Source organism: Asparagus officinalis, chromosome 3, assembly GCF_001876935.1.
Source record: "Asparagus officinalis chromosome 3, Aspof.V1, whole genome shotgun sequence".
Lineage (NCBI taxonomy): Eukaryota > Viridiplantae > Streptophyta > Magnoliopsida > Asparagales > Asparagaceae > Asparagus > Asparagus officinalis.
In genome coordinates this window covers 23,711,080-23,730,846 of record NC_033796.1, presented here as the reverse complement: position 1 = coordinate 23,730,846, position 19,767 = coordinate 23,711,080, and the positions used below count along the sequence as shown (strand labels likewise).

Below are 19,767 nucleotides of genomic sequence, written 5' to 3'. Positions count from 1 at the left end.
GAGGTTGGAGAGAGAGGGTGAAAGAGGAGATGGGTTTGTTGGAAGAGAAGAAGAGATCTGGAGAATGAGAGGGGTAATTTGGGGATATATTCCCTTAGGAATTGTAATTGGAACTGAATCACACAGAGTTCTCATTTTTGGGGCTAATACACATGAAAAATAATACAGGGGGCTGGGTCACATTGTATTTTCATTTTTGGGGCCTTGAAGCAATTTTTCCCTGAAAAAATATCTATACATCCGGTAGATTCACTAGTGAAAAATCACGAAATTTATGAAAAACGTCCAAGAGAACCACACCACGTGCATCCCACGCGTTTTTCTTCCTGAGATTTTGAAATCCATTCGAACTCCCAAAAAAAAAAAAAAAACCCCAAATCTCCAAAAACTCCACCTGTGATTTCAACAAGGATTCCTCTGCCTCTCTCCTTGCCTCCCTCTCCTTCACTGAGAGTGAAGACAGAACGAAGAAGAAGAAGAAGGAAAAAATAGAGGGCGAGAGAGAGAGGGGGAGATAAAGTAAATATAGAAGCGATGGAAACCCTAATGGTGGAGCGAGTGCAGAGCAGCCTTCGATCGTTCATGAACAAGAACGCCATCTTCCTCTGCGAGCGCCTCTGCGCTGAATTCCCCTCCGAGGTTTCCTCTTTAATTTCTTGATTTTAGGTTTTCTTCACCATGGCAAGCTAGGGTTTTACTAAATTGATTGGCTATTTGGGAACGAACGGTCGAAATCTAGGGCTTTAGTTGTGTTTTCTAACAGTTATTGTTATCTCTTGAACAAAGGCCAATGATTATTTATTTGAATTGGTAATTTCGTGTTCCTTGTTGCTTCCTTTTCTCTCTTCTGAAGCGGGCTTCTATTTGCAGCGTTTAGGCTTGGACTTTCGATATTGAACTGATTTTGATGGTTAAATCTTGAATGCAGCTAAATTTACAACTGATGGCGACTTGTTATTTGAGAAATAACCAAGCTTATTGTGCATACCACATTTTGAAAGGTAGTTTTTACATTATAAATATTTATTTATTAGCTGATATTCCTTCATTTCCACCTATAGTTTGCAATGGTTCTATGTCTCCTTAAGTTCAAATTGCGGACCTGTTTTTGATTGATTGCTTGAAATATTATTGGTTTACCACTTAATGCCGGAACTAATGTATGCTGGAACTGATGTATGTCTTTTTCTTTTTCATCATCAATGAAGGAACCCGGATGCCTCAATCTCGGTACTTGTTTGCATTCTCATGCTTTCAGATGAATCTTCTCCGTGAAGCTGAAGCAGCACTATGTCCAGCCAATGAGCCGAATTCAGAGGTAGCCATCCTTTATTTTTGTGTCTCCAACAGCTGTTCATAAAAAAGGCATATCTAGACAATGAAAGCAATGCAGCTTCTTGCAATATCTTCTGTAGTTTTGTTTAATACTTGAATTATTTTTCTGTTGATATTGGGGATACTTGATGAAAAGTTGTATTTCAATTTCCATTACACATGTGGGAATCCATTATATTGCATTAGTGAATTCCATTGTTCGATTTTCCTTTTGGTCTTATATTTGCAGAACTTGTCGTTCTAGATTATGTACATTCATCCTATGTCTACTAATTTTTTGAATCTATTCTTTAATCTCATTACTGATGTTGGTTTCTTCCTCTCTGAGTTCAAGATGACTAGCTTTGGAATTTTGGATTCTAAATATCTAACAACTATAATTTGAAAGCATCTTGTCAGACACTTTTTAAAGCTGTTGATGACTGGTAAAGATGAGCCTACTAGGACTCCCAGCTATTATTGATTCATACTTCTGAGCTTTTACTTGCTTATTTGGCTTTTATAATTTTAATATGTTCAATATTTTCTCTACAAATAATTGATTATTCTTGTGTCCTTAATACAGGTTCCTAATGGAGCAGCTGGCCATTATCTTCTGGGTCTTGTTTATAGGTCTATCTTTTTTACCTTGAACACTATATACTGTCAAATCCCTCATGCATTCAATTGTTTTTCCCTTTCAAACTTTAGTTCAACAAATAAGTGTAAGAGTGATTGGGAGCAAATATAAACTATTTTAATTTTTAATCCCTATTGACGTATCTGCTAGTGTTTCTTGTCATCCATTTGCGTTTTTCTACTATGCATAATCAACATGACAGTGATGTCAGTGTTAACTTCTTCTAGTAATTGAACTTCGAAATGTGTGAGAAATAGCCTTATGCTTCGCTGGTAGGTAGCCCTACAGTATCTCAACATGAGTTCCAAATTGTATTAGTCGTAGCTACAATTGTAACATGGAGGGAAGTCTGTATTCCTTTTATAGCATATATAAACTTGCTCGAATCCATATTCTTTATAAATTCAAACTTAACATGAGTGCATGACACTAGAAATAAAAATAGTTACTTTATGTTGCTACTTGTTTCTGATTCAACTTGAGGCAGGCGGTCAGGGGGCATAACATTTCACCTGTGATTGAAATTAGCTTAGAAACCAGAAACTTTTCCTTTATAATACATTATTCCATGTTCTTCTCATATTTTGTGTTGTGATGATAAAATGCATGTGCCTCTCATTGTTCTCAAGCATGATTTTGCAAAGTGGACATATCTGTGAATGCACACATTTGCGTTAGCATTTGCTCGGTTCTGATTAGACAGGCAACCTATATATTAGCTTTTAATAATAAAAGTATGAATACTAAAATAAATTCAGAAAGATCTCTACATTAAGTAAAAAAATATTATTCTCAGTTGGAAAACTTTTATCTGTATGTGGTCAGTTTGGTAATACAATCTTAGTTACCAATTTAATAAGCTTGTCAATTATCTGTACTCACTGTTTAGAGGATGCTATTAGGCTGGACAAATTGTTCTCAGTTCACCTACCAATTTTTTAGCAGCTCAGAATCCCCATTCCAAGTATTCCTTAGCAACCCTTCAACTACTTGAGCACTCCAATAACCTCTTTAGCAAGCACTCAACTACTTGATCTCTCCCAATCACCTTCTTTAGTGCCTTGGTGGTTGCCAAGGTGTCTATCTAGTATAGCGTAGGTATCCCTAGTTGAGTTTCTGTTCCTGAGGAAGGATGCCAGGCATGTATAACTCTTTCTTGATTGACTGTCATCTCTACACCTCTTACGTGATGGAGCAAGTTTTGGCTTTGAAGCAAACTAAAAAAAGAGATGGTTTCATAGACAACCAAAATTTAACAAATATTAATGGTTAGAAAATTATAAAATTAACATGTTAGCAGGGGCGGATTTATATACTTGGCTTGGGGTGCAGTTGCACCCCTAATATTCTGAAAATTACTATAGGAAGCATTGACAACAACCCTAACATGGTCTATTATGTCATATTCTTGGAGACAAGGGAAGGGCTTGTCACAAATTTCTTAAGTATCGTTAGCGGACACTTTTACATTTGTACTCTTATACTGCGAGGTCTAGTTTCACCACAGTTTGTACTACTGTTTTAATTTTAAAAGATGTCTAGTGGCTGTAGCTTCTGGTTATTTTCATTTCTTGTAAAAGATTAAAAGACAGTCCAGTCACAACTATGTATTTGACATTTCAGGTACACAGGTAGAAGGAGCAATGCCATCGATCATTTTATGCAGGCTCTGGCTCTAGATCCTCTTCTATGGGCTGCTTATGAAGAACTATGTATACTAGGTCAGTGTTAAGCATGTTTATGGTAGTGTCCAGGATCATATGTTCTTGTATGCGTATGATTATAGTTATTTCATGGGTTTTTTACTTCTTTGTTGGTAATGCCATGAGCGGATTATAGAAACTACTTGTTCGCAATGTTTTAAATATAAGCCGATTTTATCGATTTATCGCCGATATATAGGGTTTGGGCTATGGCCGATACGATTTTTGCAAAAAAATATCGCATATAGTTTTGAGCCGATTTTTCCTGATATATCGGTGTAAATCTGATAAAGCGGCCGATTTTTCGTGGGCTAAAATCACCTGATTTTCTACAATTTACATTCTTAGTGAAATGGTTTGCGTTTGGAGACAAAAACCCTCTTTTTTCCATATTCGACCCACATACTAAACAAGAACAATACTATCCTATTCTATTTGCTTCCACTAAACAAAAACAATTGGTAAGTGATCCTAAACATGTGTTATTTACATATTAGTATGTTTATGTTTCATTAAATGTGCTTAGATTACCTAAACATGTGTTATTTACATATTAGTATGTTTATGTTTCATTAAATGTGCTTAGATTACTTTTTAAGACATTATATTATATATGTTACATATTAGTATGTTTATGTTTCATTAAATGTGCTTAGATTACTTTTTAAGACATTATATTATATATGTTCACCATTCGATGTAACACTCCGATTTTTACTATTTATCCCTGATATATCCCGATAACTAGGATCCAATATGAATTTTGGCCATCCGATATATTTCCGATAACCGATATTAAAAACATTGCTTGTTCGTAATACTCCTTAACCTCATAAAAATTTCAACATTCTCCAATCTTTGGCATGTAATGTAATACTAACTACACATGTGGATGTGGGTATTTGATGCTCTCTTGTTATCCAATATTTGGCATGAAATTTAATACTAGCTACACATGTGGGTATTTGATGCTCTCTTTTTAATTACATTTTTGCAACATTGCCTTGTTTTGAGCAACTATAGCATGCATGATGCTGAGGTGCTGTAGAGTATTATTCCCATTCTGCAGGAGGGCAACAAGTTGAATCTTCATCTTTGATTAACTTACCACACATCCTCAAAGCAGCACAGGAATGATAAAAATAAACAAGGAAGAAGGGACGAAAGGAACATACAGTCCTACTCTATCAGAAGCAATAGCAAATAGCAAGAACATTGACAATGATAAAATTTATTGCCAACCTTTTACCACTATTCTTGTGCCACAAAGTTGAAGACCATAGAATATACCAAATCTAGTCATAACATGTCTTGTGGTTTATAAACTCATATAAGTAAGCCACCATTATCCGTTGGCAAATATTTTCTGATAAATCAGGTTGCCCTTCTGAATGAGGAACTATCCAGATTCCAGGAAAATATTGTCCAGTACTTCAGCTCGGCTTCCTTTGCCAAAGTAAGTCAATGGCAACGAACCTTGTGTCCTCAATGATGCATTTGTGCTGTTATTTTACCTACATCTGCTGAATGATCAATACTAGCATCTTATGCTCCTTAGCATGATCATGGTAGCAGCGATCTACCTACAGGCTCGGGAGGATTCCTGAGAATGGGAGCCTGATGATGAGTGTTAATGGGCATTTAGCTGAATTATTGTTATGGGGGATGGAGGTTGACCTCCTGCATATCCTAAAAGATTTTTTTTTTCTTTCTAAAAATGCCAATTATCCATACTTTCTTACTGTAGAATGTAGAGCTCTTTTGAGGTACATATGACTCAGCAACAGATATTCTCATACAGGAATTCTAGTTTGAGACTTGCATATGATTCTTGGAGGGCAGTTAATCATTTTCTGTTGAATATGTCTCCTTCTTTATGATGTCAGTAGCGTCTATGGCTTCAGATATTTTCTAACCATCTCAATTTCAAATATCCTAATGGGTTTAGATGTCTGCTTTGAAGGCAAAACATTTACATGGATGAATTTGAGTTCGGATAAATGGTGGTTGACTACTATCATGCAACTGAAACTTTAATCCTTTTTTCCAAAGTTTGGCCACTGTCTTATCTGTCACTAGGCTCACGTTGTGTGCATGGACTGATAGATTCCCCTTTGACTTAAGAGTCAATATGTTCGGTATGACTTCGTTTAGACATCCTCCTTGAATCAATTCAGCTAGATTGGCAAATGTAATAGGAGAAAGTTTGTTTTGATTCAGCAGTTTAATCATGTCTCAGTTTTCTTCAAAATGTTTGAAGTTTGTGTGGTTTGTTAGTCGTTAGATGTCTCAGGGGAAAGACTCTATAAGAGAGTAAAATCCTGTAATGGTGAAAATGGAGCGAGACAACTGAAATTTCTTTGGAAGTCCAAGAAGCTATGCTCCAACCTGTTGTTTAGTTTCTAACCTAGGCTGTGAGTCTATTCATATAGGTTCTCCTATTCATTCTGAACTATATATGTCCCTCCTTCCTTGGATCTTTATGGGAATCAAGCACATGGATCTGTATTTTTTTTCATTGTTATGTAAGTGAACATTTCGAGCTATTACAACATTCATGCATTTTCTTTTTTGTCATATCCATATATTTGCATGCTAATGTATTAACATGTATTATCACATTTCAGGTGCGGCAGAAGAAGCTAATGAATGTTTTAGTGATTCAGTTGTTGCACGCATCTATGACCAACATTTATCTGAACTGTCTTCTCAGAACTTGTATCTGGGCAGTGAGGACCGAAGTTTACCATCTAATCGGTTAATAGCCTCTGGGGATTCTAGTCCAAGGCAATCAAAACAACTGCCTGCAAACAACTTGCGAGATCCTCATGGCATAACGGGATCTGGGCAATCTTCAAATATACCTAATTTGTCACAATATAACACTCCTTCTCCAACAGCTACCCAGGTGAATATGACAACTTCATCATTTGGTCATATATCTTTTTACTTTTTACATACGTACTTGTTGTCAACTAATAGTTGATAGAGACATTGCATGAGACATTTGTCAAATCACTATATCTTTCTTATCATGGCATAATGTGATCTGGGCTATCTTCAAATAGGCCTAATTTGTCACAGTATAACACTTCTCTAACAGCTACCCAGGAGAATATGATTACTTCATCACTCTTATCTTTCTCATCATGAACTGATGAAAGCAATAAAGCTTTTTCTTGATAACCTTTATGCTTTCAGTTCCTCTGTTATATAGTTGAATTTCATTCTCTTCAACTGTATCTTAGTTATGATATTCATAATTCTCATAACGAAATAATGTAGACGCCTGGGAGTTTAATCTGTGGATCATTGGCCTATGCCCCTGTTAGCATTATTACTGCTGTTGGAATCTCGCAAAGTTGTCCAGTCACATGTTTAGAGAGATGATTCCAATTTTTGCATATTTATATTACAAGTTTTTATAATGTTGTCTGTACAAATGATAGACAACTGTTAAGTTAGGCTGATACATATTTCATCACTCAATATGGCAACCATATGTTTTAAATTTCTTATAGAATTAGCAATGGATGCTCTCTGGTATGTGGTATCTAGAAAACCCTTTCACATTTCACCAGTTATAGGATGTAGAATGTTGCCATCTAATTCAACAGCTCTTTTTTATTTCTATTATTTACAATCTTTGCTTTCTGATGGTTCTTATGAATTATATCATTGATCCTCAGATTTTGAGTAAGTGAGTTTCATTTGTATAGTACGGCTTAAACTTGTTTCAAGTAAATCATTGATTTCCTCATGTTCCTGCAGTTGTCAGGGGTAGCTCCACCTCCTCTATGTAGGAATGCACAACAATACCTGAATTCCAATGCACTTGGTGGTGATGGCTCTTCCAGGTTGAATGCAAATGCAGCAATTCAAGCCAGAAGGAAGGTACTGGATGACGGGAAAATACGGAAGGTAATATCTTTCTTTAGTTACTGTCATGATACTCTTGAAGAAAATACTCTTAACATATTATATCTGCCTCACCTTTTCAACTTTCAACTTCCAAAAGTTTTTGAAGAGCCTGCTCATATGCTTATTGCTTATGTTCTGGAGCAATCATGTCCTACTTCTCACCATGTTGAGTATGAACTAATGTTTTTTCATTTGTTTGGTATGAGTTTCCTTGCTTGTGGATTCATATCTCCGAATTTATTTAAGTCACCACCTAATATGGATGGAGGGTTCAACTTTTTTTGTTCTGCAGCTTCGGCTTATTTTTTTGGTGCAATACAAGATTTTGTATTTGTTGTTTAGTTCTGGCACTATTCATGACATGCTAATCAATGTTATCAAAGACGCCCGCCTCATTGCGCCCTGCGATGTGAGGCGGTGGCGAAGTGCCCCGCATTTGAATCGTAAGCATCTTTTTGCGCTTCGCATGTACTCGGACAAGGCGCACACAAGGGATAGCGTCATATATTTTTGTGCCTTAACATTTCAATTTGGTCTTTATACTCGATAACCCACATCCCCAAAACATATTAGGCCATTTTAGTTGCCTGATTGAGGAACTTAACTTGGTCTCATTTACTATTTGAATTTTATTCGGTTTTAGACTTGATTTGATCTTTGATTTGAAAAATTATGAACTTTACTACCATGTGGAGTGTGTTAGCGTTACGAAGTAAGACTTATATTATGATTTGGTACTAGATTATTTATTCTGACATATTTTTATGTGTAAAATCATAAACATTTCCTTCATTTTTTATTATATATCTTGAAAAATTATGTGTGCAACATGTGACTCGCTTCACTCGGGTGCTTGCATCGCGTTGCGCTTTTCACATGTGCCCTTAAAGGGACTTTGCACCCCGCATTGCACCTCGCGCATTGATAACACTGATGCTAATTAAATGATAATCATTCCACTAAGCTCCTTATTTCTTAATTTTTAATGTTATGTTTCAGTAGTAAATGCGTATAATTTATCCATGCCACCACTTGTTATGGCTAATTTGTTTGTTTTTATGATCATAGAGATTGATTGCTTTTATTATTTCTTTTTCATTGTGGAACGGGAACCACCAAATTTAGCAAACTAACTGTTGCAACCAGATCCTATGCTAGATGCATTATCACTTCCCTTATCGTACTTGAAGATGGTTAGACACTTTTGAGTTCTAAAATCTTCCCAGTTTTTTATTTTTGAATTGTAGAGCCTTAGTGAATTCATTGTTTAATATTTTGTATGATCTTTCATGAAGCATTAATACAGTGTCAGAGCCGGAAAAAAACAACAACTTTAATTCTGTTTTCTTCTGACAACTATATCAACTTTAGCAAACTAATTGTTGCTACCAGATCACATGTGAGATGGTTTTAGAACTTCTATGAGGCATTGTCATTTTCCTTACTGTACTTCTATGTTACCTGGGTACTTCTATCTTGAAGCCATACCCATACCCACCACGTACCCATACCCATACCCAAACTCCTTGGACACTCTTTGCATATATATGCATACGGGCATGTACTCAATTAAACAATAGATGATTTAATTTAGAATGCTTGCCAAATGTTTCTTGGATGTAAATCCTACACTTTAGATCTACTTCTTGAAACTCATTGGGTTTTAGACTATGATTTTAATGGTCATTGGGGTGTCTGGTTAAAAAAAACGTTTTTACAATTTATAATCCCCAATAAAAGAAACATAAAAGATATGATAGTAATTTTAATTGTCATAATACGTGAATAAAAAGTATTGATCTCATGCTATTTATTAAAATATATAACATATGTGTATATGATTATTTATATAGCCGTGTCCCGTATTCTACCTTTTACTAATTTCCTGTGTCCTGTACCCGTACTGGTACCCGTACCATACCCATACCTATGTAACATAGCTGTATTTGAAGTCTGAAGATGGTTTTAGTCACCCCGAGTTCTAAAATCTTCCAGCTTTTGATTTTTGATTTGTTGAGCCTTAATGAATTCATTCTTTTATTATTTTTTTATGACCTTTCATGAGGCATTTTTACAACATCCAAAAAAATGTTTTCTTCTGACAACTATATTAATTTCTTTTAAGAGATGGGCTGAATTCTCCTTTAAATCAGATTATCAATTTGGTAGAGTATTCTAAGTTATATTGAAAACTTACGCTATTCTAATAAACAATATGCTTGGATGTCAAACATTGTAATGCAGGTTTCTGGGAGACTATTCTCTGGCTCGGATTCAGGATTGAGACGAAGCACAAGACTTTCTGGAGATGCAATGGCCAATGCAAACTCAAATGGGTCTCAAGTAGGAGGAACTAGCACAAGCCATTCCTCTTCAAAATTTCTTGGAGGAATATCCTTATCATCTAAAATGAATTCGGCGGTTTCTCGCAGTTTGACAAATCGGAAGGGGCAACAATGGGCTTCTGAAAATTTTGACGAAGGTAATTTACGAGCCCATTTGGAAAACAAATTTTATCTTAAGTTGCTGATGATAGTGATTGAATTCGATATTTTAGTTAGAGCTGGGCGTAATTTTTTATGATTTTTCTCCTTTCAAAGCAGCCTGGTGTGTTGGTTCACTTGAATATTTGTGATCACATATCTATTCTAGTATTAGATCTCCCAGGTGTTGGCTATATCATGTTTTGAAGCTGCAAATGTTAACTCGCTCGTCAGATAAAGGCCAGTTTTTGTCTTATTATCATGTTGATGCACATTTTCTATTAGTTGGTAAAATAATTTCCAAGTTGAGGAGACTATGATTCTTTCCATATAACCTTCAAAAGAAATTTGGCCATTAGGAGTTTTCTATTAGTTGGTAAAAATAATTTTCTGAAGCATCTATCTTTTCCGTATCCCTCAAAAGAATTTTGTATATAAGGAACAGAATCAAGCAAGCAACTCAACATCCTTAACAAGCTTGATGCAAACTTTGTATTGGATGTTAAAATGTGAAATAATTTTTTGTCCATGTCCATTTAAGGTTTTGAGTATAGCCATTACAAACATAGTTTTGAGCACCAGGTTGAAGGTCAAGGGTTCAAACCTTCCGAAAACATAAAACTTTTTCCTTCTGTCTTCTCTATGTAAAAGTATGTAGCGGTGTTCCGTGAAGATTCACCATGTTATCTATGGATTGAGTGGTTACCAACACTTTTCTTCAGATTTCTCTTTTGCAACTGAACAACGCTTATAAGGGAGGGAAAATGTATAGTATTACCTTCTAGATAGACATTCTAAATTTGTTTGGCAGTCCTCACACTTAGCAAGTGAGTTTTTTGCCGGGCTTTTAAATATATGTTGCTTTACATAAAACATGCAGTGTGTGTTTGCTCTATGCCTCATATCTATGGCCTGGTAAGAAAGCTGTACCCACTGTTTTAAAAAACCTCCGTCTAGTCCGTTTAGGCGTACGCCTAGGCCTAGGCGGTACCTAGGCCGCCTAACTAGCGCCTAGCGCCTAGGCGGTATTTAGGTTGCCTACCTAGGTTTTACGAGCGTTTAGGAAAACATTATCTGCTTACGTGGATTGCACCCTGTAGGCCTTGGTTGTGATTTTGTGTTGTAGCCTACACATCCTCTAAACTCCATTAACCTCCAAATATGAACACCTCCACTACCTCCTCTGACCTTCAGCAAAACCTCATCGACCACCACTTAAATGAAGAAAGAAATCCGTCTAGACACCAGTTCGGCATCTAAGCTTTCTATAACATTGACATTCACTATCAATTATTATAATTAAAAATAAAAAAAGAAAACATCTTAGGCTCTAGCCTTGTTAATTATTATTTTGGCTATTTAGTATCTAAGTATGCATGATTTATTGTGGAAATAAGATTGCTATCTTTTTTTTAAAAATTTATATGAATTTAATACATATATTTTTTAATTATTATAATTAAATAATTTAAAAATAGTCAAACGCCTAGGCGCTGCCTATGCGTACGCCCAGGGGTCTAGGCTCTAGACGCTCGTTCAAACGTCTAGCCTGCCTAGCGTATTCTGTAACATTGTCGAGCTTCCCCGATCTCTGTAACTACTAACAAGGTAAATAGTACTTCTTAAATATCTATTTAAGTTAGTTAACAACAGTAACTTAAACTTAAGATGTGTAAGTTAACAGTAAACTTAAGTTTAAGTTTAAGTTTAAGTTAAACTTAAGTTTAAGCTAACAGTAAACTTAAGTTTAAGTTTAAGTTAATATTAAGTTTTTTGTTGATGATAAACTTAAGTTTAAGTAAACAGTAAACTTAAGTTAACAATATTTTAGTTAACAGTAAACTTAAGTTTAAATTTATTGTTAACTTAAACTTAACGGTAACTTATAAGTTAACAGTAATTTGAGTTGAGAATGAGTTTTTCACTGTTGAGATGAACTTATAATTTGAGTTGAGAAGTATAAACATACAAAGAGCTATTGTAATTGGTAAACTAAACAATTTAGTTAATAGTATTGGTATTTTAGTATTTATGCATCTTTGATTGAGTATATATATATTTATCTTCAAGTATCACAATTAAAAAATAAAAAAGAAAAAAATATCTAGAAACTGCTTAGGCGCCCGCCTAGGTGACTAAGCGCTGGGCGCCAAATCTGACGCCGAGAAACGCCCAGCGTTTAGTATAACATTGGTTGTACCTAGTCTAAGACCACCTTTGCTTTGGCTTCGTTGTGAGAGTATCCTTGCATAATTCACTTGGAGGCTATGTTACACGGGTACTTCTATAATGAAGCCGTACCCGTACCGGACACGTACCCGACACTTTCCCGTACCCAAACTTCATGGACACTTCTTGAATATATGCATGCATTTATTACAACATGTACTCATTTATACGATATATGTGTTAATTTAAAACATTTGTCAAAGACTTCCTGGACGTAGAGCTTACACTTCACATCCGTCTTTTGAAACTAATGAGATACAGGTCGGGTTCGTTTCAGTCCATACCCAAGTTCAAAACTATATAGTTAATGGGTCGTTTAGATGTCTAGTAATTTACAATTCACAATAATCAATATGATAAAAGAAACTCAAAAATGTAATCGGAATTTTAATTCTAATGACACATGAAGCAGGAAAATTATATCTCATGTACATTATTAATTCAATATATATATGTAGCCGTTTCCCTGTACCCTACATTTTACAATTTTGCCATGTCCCCTACCCGTACCCGTACCCGCACCCGTACCAGTTCCCGTGCCTGTTTCCATGCAACTTAGCTTGGAGGCCTTATTATCATGGTTCATCTTTTAAGTTCCTGTTCTGGAAAAATTCTGTTCATGTTTGTTGGCCAAACACCATTCCAAGTGTTACCCAATTTATGTGATGATAGGAAGGAGATCTGAAGTTTTTGATGATCTGCGGATGGATAATGGTGCAACTACTGCATCATCTACCTCATCATTTGTGCCAACCTTTCATGATGGTAGAAGTAACAATCAAGAAAGGCTAAACTATCAGATGGGTGGAATGTCGCATGACTCAAAATTGGCTAATGGCATAGTAGAGTTGTTGGGCCTCTTAAGGATTCTTGGAGAGGGCTATAGGCTGTCTTGTTTACACAGGTCCCAGGTATAATATTATCGGCATAAAGAATGATATGCATCCTTTTCGCATATTCGTTCATTCATTAGTTGTCATTTCTTATTTGAGCAGGAAGCACTGGAGGTATATCTAAAACTTCCACAACATCAATATAACACTGGGTGGGTGTTATCTCAGGTAATTACCATTTGAATTTGTTGTGTACTATCTCTCATTTAGTTCTAGGATGTCATTTTCTGTGGAAGTTATTTCTAGTTGATGATCAACGGCTCCGTAAGAAAGCTAAACTGCGCATAGTTTAGTTAGTCATCCTTATTACTCTTGTAAAAGTTTGTAATTCCAATTAGGATGAGTAGTCTTAATATCGCAAAGCATAGGTTGGGGGCTGAAGATGATTTTTCTTATTAGTTCATGCTATAAGCTTTTCTTGGGTTGTAACTTAGCCTTTCTGCATTTTTTCTTGAATGACTTACAAGTCATTCATTTTAAGCTTTAGAATATCATAATTCTCAGGGAAGCCCTGGGATGAGTATTGAAATATTGTACTTGATTTTTAGCTATTATGGAGACTTAATTCATGATAAATTATTACCATGCTCAGATCTAGTAATCCTTTGTGCATCTTAAGTTGATATGCATGCTTCTGAACTCTGAATTTCTGTTTTGTTTGTGGTATGAATTAAAGATAGTGGGTTAAATTCAATGCAGGTTGGTAAAGCATATTTTGAATTAGTAGATTTTCTTGAAGCTGATCGTGTCTTTGATTTGGCACGCCGATTATCACCATATATATTAGAAGGCATGGATATATACTCCACTGTCCTTTTTGTAAGTTACATTCTTTTCTTCTTATTATCTTTTTTTACCTCTACATTTGATTAGTTTACCCACTGCTGGGTGTCTTCCGTTATGGTATTTCACAAGGGGACCCTATTTCTGTTCACTTAAATCTGCAAATATACTTTGAAGAAGAAGGCCCTCTGCTTCCTTGTTTTAGTTTTTTATTTTATTTATTAGAATCCTTCACTAATGGGTTCCTTTCTGATCTAATCCTGATACAACCGCACTAACTACCATTACCTTATTGTTATACTTTAACCCGTACTTTCTCATTTCAGCCTTTCAGGCATGAAGTTAGATTAGTTTTCACATATAGGTGAATATTGGCCTCACCTGTTTTCTTGCACTCCTTACTTATGTTGAAGTTCTCTTTATAAGTCTCAAATCTTTGTATCTATCTGCTTCCTCAGCAACGTCACACTCATAACCAGCTAATCCAGACCCTTGGATGAAAACCTTTAATCATTGAAGCTTCCTTAATTTTGGTTGTGTTGGCTGAAACCTTTAATTAATTCTCTAGTTCTATTTAAATTTGTTTGCTGTGACATTCAAGACCTTCTCTACCAACTTGTGTAGGAAACCATGGAGCTTGTGCATTTCAAACATCTTGGAGGAATGTTTTATTTTTAAATGCGAAATTAATTCGTAGAGATTTAATGACATAAATTTTGTGGAACAATAGACATGCTTCATAAATTATTGTACTTAGGATGGTTGTAGGATTTCAAGTTCTAAGGTAATGCATGAGAAAGTGGAATGCCTGATGAGATGCCTGCCTCTGCATCAGAAGCATCCCGTTTTCTTATGGTTTCCTTGGGAAGCATAAGTTATTTGAGCAGATTCCTTGCTAATACTTGGAACATGGTTTATGGACTGTTTATAATAAATAATTCTGTAGATTGATGGGGTTCTGAGTTGAAGCTGAGGTGCACATACAGTTGCACGAATACTACCATCATCATTATCTCCTCTATCCAGATGATGATGCTAACTGATACTTTTCTTCATGTTCCCCTTTTTCCTCGTAGCACATAGTTTCATTGTTTCTACTTTGTCTGCTTATGTTCTCTTTTCTTATATTCTTCTTTTCAAGAATTTTCTAACCCGAACATATTCCTTGGTTTATACTGTCATTTAGCTTGTATGATTAGGCAGTGATACTTTTGCCACCAAACAAAAAACTGTAAAGTTTGCTATTCAAACAATACTTTGTATGTGCCCTTTACCCATTTTCCGGGAACAGATTGGAAGACTTATTTTTTGTTGTGACAATAGGTTTTTTAATTGTTCGACTGCAGCTGGAGTCTTCTTAGTTACTCTTATTTATGTGATATAAAATTTCATACCTAACAGTTAACTTTTGTCTACCTTGGTAGCATTTGAAGGAGGAAATGAAGTTAAGCTATCTTGCTCAAGATCTTATTTCAACTGACCGATTATCCCCTCAAGCATGGTATGTAGGTTGAAGGTTACGACCATCTGTGTTTGTTACTATGCATACCTATTATATGATTCATACACACATCATATACAGTCATGAAATAGGAGCAAACATACATGCATCATATACACTGGCTGGACTACTGATGTATGTGTTTGTTTATTAGTTATTTCCTGGCGTAATGTGTTATTCACAGGAGTGTTAAATGTTTGTGTGTACCACTCGTGTGTGCACGCCCATGTGTGTGTGTGAATGTGTTAGACCACGGAGTACTAATACTTTGGTCTTTGTGCATGGTTTAAAAAGTGGAACAGGCCATATCTTGTGATTTCCTATTCAGTTTAAATTTGGATTGGGTGTTCCCCCCCCAAATACCTACTTAATGCTTTAATGCACACTTCAACTCAGAAAGGAAAAAAAAGGGGAAAGAGAAAAGAAAGAAAGGATTCAACACTTTACTTTTCCAAATGCCCCAACATATCTCTTGCACTGGAAATGTCCTCCCTTGCTGCAATTCATCCCCTTACGACAAACCAGCCTGATGGCCAACACACATGAAACCCCATCATCCAAAGCCAAATTCAAAACCCTCCTCACAGTTTTGACGAGAGCCTAAAAGTTTGGATCTTTTTGACAAAAAATGTTGAATTTAAGTGAGAGTTTTTAATCGTGTCCATAGCACACTTCTCCTTGCTGCAGTTATGCTTGTTTCTCATTAATATTTCAATGTGGTTGTTCCTAGAAGTGGTGATGTTTACACTTGGTTCTCCTTATATGTTTTTCTCTCTGTTGTGTTCTGCTGTACACTTTTTTTATGGCTTCATGATTTATTTGCTAAATGGTGATGTAGGTGTGCCATGGGAAATTGCTATAGTTTGTTGAAAGATCATGAAACTGCACTGAAAAATTTTCTGCGTGCAGTGCAACTAGACTCGAGATTTGCTTATGCTCATACACTATGCGGCCATGAGTATGCCTTCTATTCTCTTGCATTATTTCATTACAGTTTTCCTGTATACAATAGGACATTTGTTTTATACTCTCAGGCTGTTTAAAAAGCAGTCCCGGCTTCTACCTTGGCGGAGGCAGCTCTGAGGCCTCACAATATAGCGTCTAGGCGCTCCTATTGAATATTGACGCCTTAAGCCTATTTTGGGTGAATTGGGTATGCCTAAGCACCCTGTTCCTCATAATGGCCACCTTGACAGTATGCGTGGGTTGTTGAAATGCCTCAGTCAATTAGCCTCAATTTAACAACGCCCCCCCTCCCCCCGGTGGCGGGTGGTCTCTCTCTCTCAATGTTTGGTGGACCCCCTAATTTTTATAAAATAACCTTTATAAGACACCATGCTTAGCGTGAGTATATAGTCGTGTACCTGTAGTGCCCCTGTTTAACTTTGTTTTCTTTAACCCCGAGGTTTGGGCGTAAATAACTACAGCTGCTACTATTAATGTTTCATATTTATCCATCTTTTTTTATTAACAGGTATGTTGCCTTGGAGGATTATGAGAACGGAATAAAGTGTTATCAGAATGCACTTGAGGTAGATGAAAGGCACTATAACTCATGGTATGGTCTTGGGGTGGTCTATCTTCGGCAGGAGAAATTTGAGTTCTCAGAGCATCATTTCCGGAGAGCTTACCGTATTAATCAACGCTCTTCAATTATTATGTGCTATCTTGGAATGGCACTGCATTCATTGAAGGTCAGCTTCTGCTGCTGTATATACTCTTGAATTTCCATTTTGCATGTTGTGCTTCTTACTTTTTCATCTCCTCTTTTGTGTCATTGGACTTGAATTCAATGATGAGTAGCAATGCTTAGATCTTAGTTATAGATTTCTCAAGCACTGTTATACTTCACTGTTTGAAACTTTGTCTCCCTTTGGTTGGCAGAGGAACGAGGAAGCCCTGGAGATAATTGAGGAGGCTATCCTTGCAGATAAGAAGAACCCACTCCCAGTCTATCAGAAGGCTAACATACTCCTAAGTCTTGAAAGATGTGATGAAGCTTTGAAGCATTTGGAGCAGGTAAAGGAGTTCACTCCATGTGAGAGCAGCATCTATGCGTTGATGGGGAAGATTTACAAGAGGCTTAATATGCATGCTAAGGCCATGTTCTACTTTGGTATTGCATTGGACCTGAAGCCTCCAGCAGCTGATGTTGCTGCTATCAAGGTACTGCATTCAGAATTTTCTGTCTGGTCTGTCCTTTCCCTTTATTATTTCCCTTTCTTATTTCAGATGCCTAAGGTTATCTGAAATGTTGAGATCTATTAAGTTTTAAATTTATTCACGTACCTGTATGGCCTAAACTAATTTCAAGTCCAAGTTAGATAAAAACTATAGGGTTTAATATGGATTTCATCCTCTTCCCGTCTTTTTTTTAGAGAAAAAGCAGGCAAGGTGCCCTATTCATTGAAAATATATTAAAATATAAAAAATTTACAAGAGGGATGCGAACAGAACTTAAAAAGTCCCATGTCCAAAAGTTGATATAACAGTTATAATAGGATGGGGAGCGGACAAATCGTCGTCGTCACTCACCACAAGCTAGGATATAACAGTTGATAGTTCCCCCTTAATTTAGACATAAAAAAAAAATATACTAATTTTTAAACAATCTTTAAAAAAAAAACCAAAAAAAAAAAAAAAAAAAAAAAAAAAAAAAGAGAAAAGAAAAAGAAAAAGAAGAAGAAGAAGAAGAAGAAGCAGCAGCAGCAAAGCTTATATTGTATTGGCCGCCGCTAAACCTTCTTCACCCTTTCTACAATTAGCAATTATTTTTGAGTTTTCCCCCTTAACTTCGAAGAGCCATGATGTAGAAGACTCTCATTTACTACCAAAAAGTCTAAAAATTGCAAACAATTAGTAATCATTTTTTAGCTTTCCCCCTTAACTTCGAAGAGCCATGATGTAGAATTCTCTCATTTACAACTAATAAGGGGTGATAGAGTATGATTCTGGACATTTTAGCCAATTATGGACACATGATTAAGCCAATTATGAGGTTTATAAAATTCCTTCTACTGTAGAAACAATGAAACTAAGGCAGTAAGCTATTCAAGGAGTTAATTCTTCATCATTACATGCCTGTATTTGTTGTGCTCTTTTATTTATGACCTATTAACATTTATATATAAATTTCAGTCTGCGATGGAGAAATTGCATCTCCCGGATGAATTGGAGGACACCTTATAGATTCATTTCCTCAAAACTCAGAAGGTGCAGCAATGGCTCAATTGGCTTGGCCGCATGCTTGGGCTTTCGGGCAATCTTGTGGAAAGCGGGCTTTCGAGGTACTATTGAAGACAGCCCATTCTTGAAGAAAGCGGCGGCTAACCTCTAACATTGTATTACTCGTCTCAAATGTAACATTAATCATTCAGTTTTGTAGCTTTAGTGAGTCATCGAGTGGAACATTTGTATTGAGAGCACGACTGATAATGCATGTATAATGTTTGGACGCTTACATCACAGTGAAAGCAACTGCATAAATACAGAGGAAAACATTGCATTGTTGGTAGATGACGGCTGTTCGCCTTCTAACCTGTAATTCTTTTACATTCTTATAAGTTTTTCTCGAGAGGTCAAATGTGTTCCATTTTATTTAAATCTAATCGGTATTGTGTTCTGCAACGAGACTTCACTTTTGTTAAATTAACGTGAGCCCTTAACCAGCTTACAGATTTGCACTGGCCCGTGGTTGTATATTATATTTAATAGATGAACTTATGGATGTTGTGTGTGAGAGGAGCTTCTGTGTAGTGATTTTGCATTCATCCTATCAGCTTATGAAGTTCAAATATCACAGTTTGACACATGGGATGAGAATGAAGAGGTTTTAAGAAAACTGAAGCTGCAGAGACCTAACGTGCAATGAGTAATTTAGAATCATCAGGAAACAAATAAAATTTCAGTTTCTCTTCACTAATTTGTGAGTTTAATTTTATGGGTTTTTAATTTATACTTACGCAAGTCACTTTATATTTTAAACTTATACTTAAACCACTTATAAAGTAAGTTTTTCTTTTAATCAACCACCTCGTTTTATATTGCTGCAAAAAAATTTCTTGAAATCCCAGTAGCACCTACTTAATTTTAGACAAGCAGACGCGGCTGATAGGGAAGGAGTAGGAGAGGAATTATTTGATTTTGAAAAATAACCCATTATAGGTAATGAAGTCGCCGTGTCCGCCGTTGAATTCATCATGGTTGATGAAATGCGATCTTAGCTTGAGGGTTTGGTTGATGAACAAAAGGGCTTCTTGCAATTGTTCCATTTAGTGGAATTCAGAGAAAATATTGACGG

General features: G+C 36.0%; 1 protein-coding gene across 1 annotated transcript; it reads left to right on the top strand.

The window, feature by feature from the left end:
* LOC109833413 (cell division cycle protein 27 homolog B) lies at positions 352–19,075 on the top strand. The gene is made up of 16 exons (XM_020401066.1): positions 352–639; positions 929–1,001; positions 1,209–1,318; positions 1,901–1,947; positions 3,578–3,675; positions 6,285–6,565; positions 7,429–7,578; positions 9,823–10,060; positions 12,963–13,201; positions 13,286–13,351; positions 13,883–14,002; positions 15,391–15,467; positions 16,306–16,425; positions 16,942–17,161; positions 17,352–17,633; positions 18,606–19,075. Exons 1-16 carry the CDS (start codon positions 535–537, stop codon positions 18,654–18,656), a joined length of 2,277 nt encoding a protein of 758 aa, XP_020256655.1. The 5' UTR covers positions 352–534; the 3' UTR covers positions 18,657–19,075.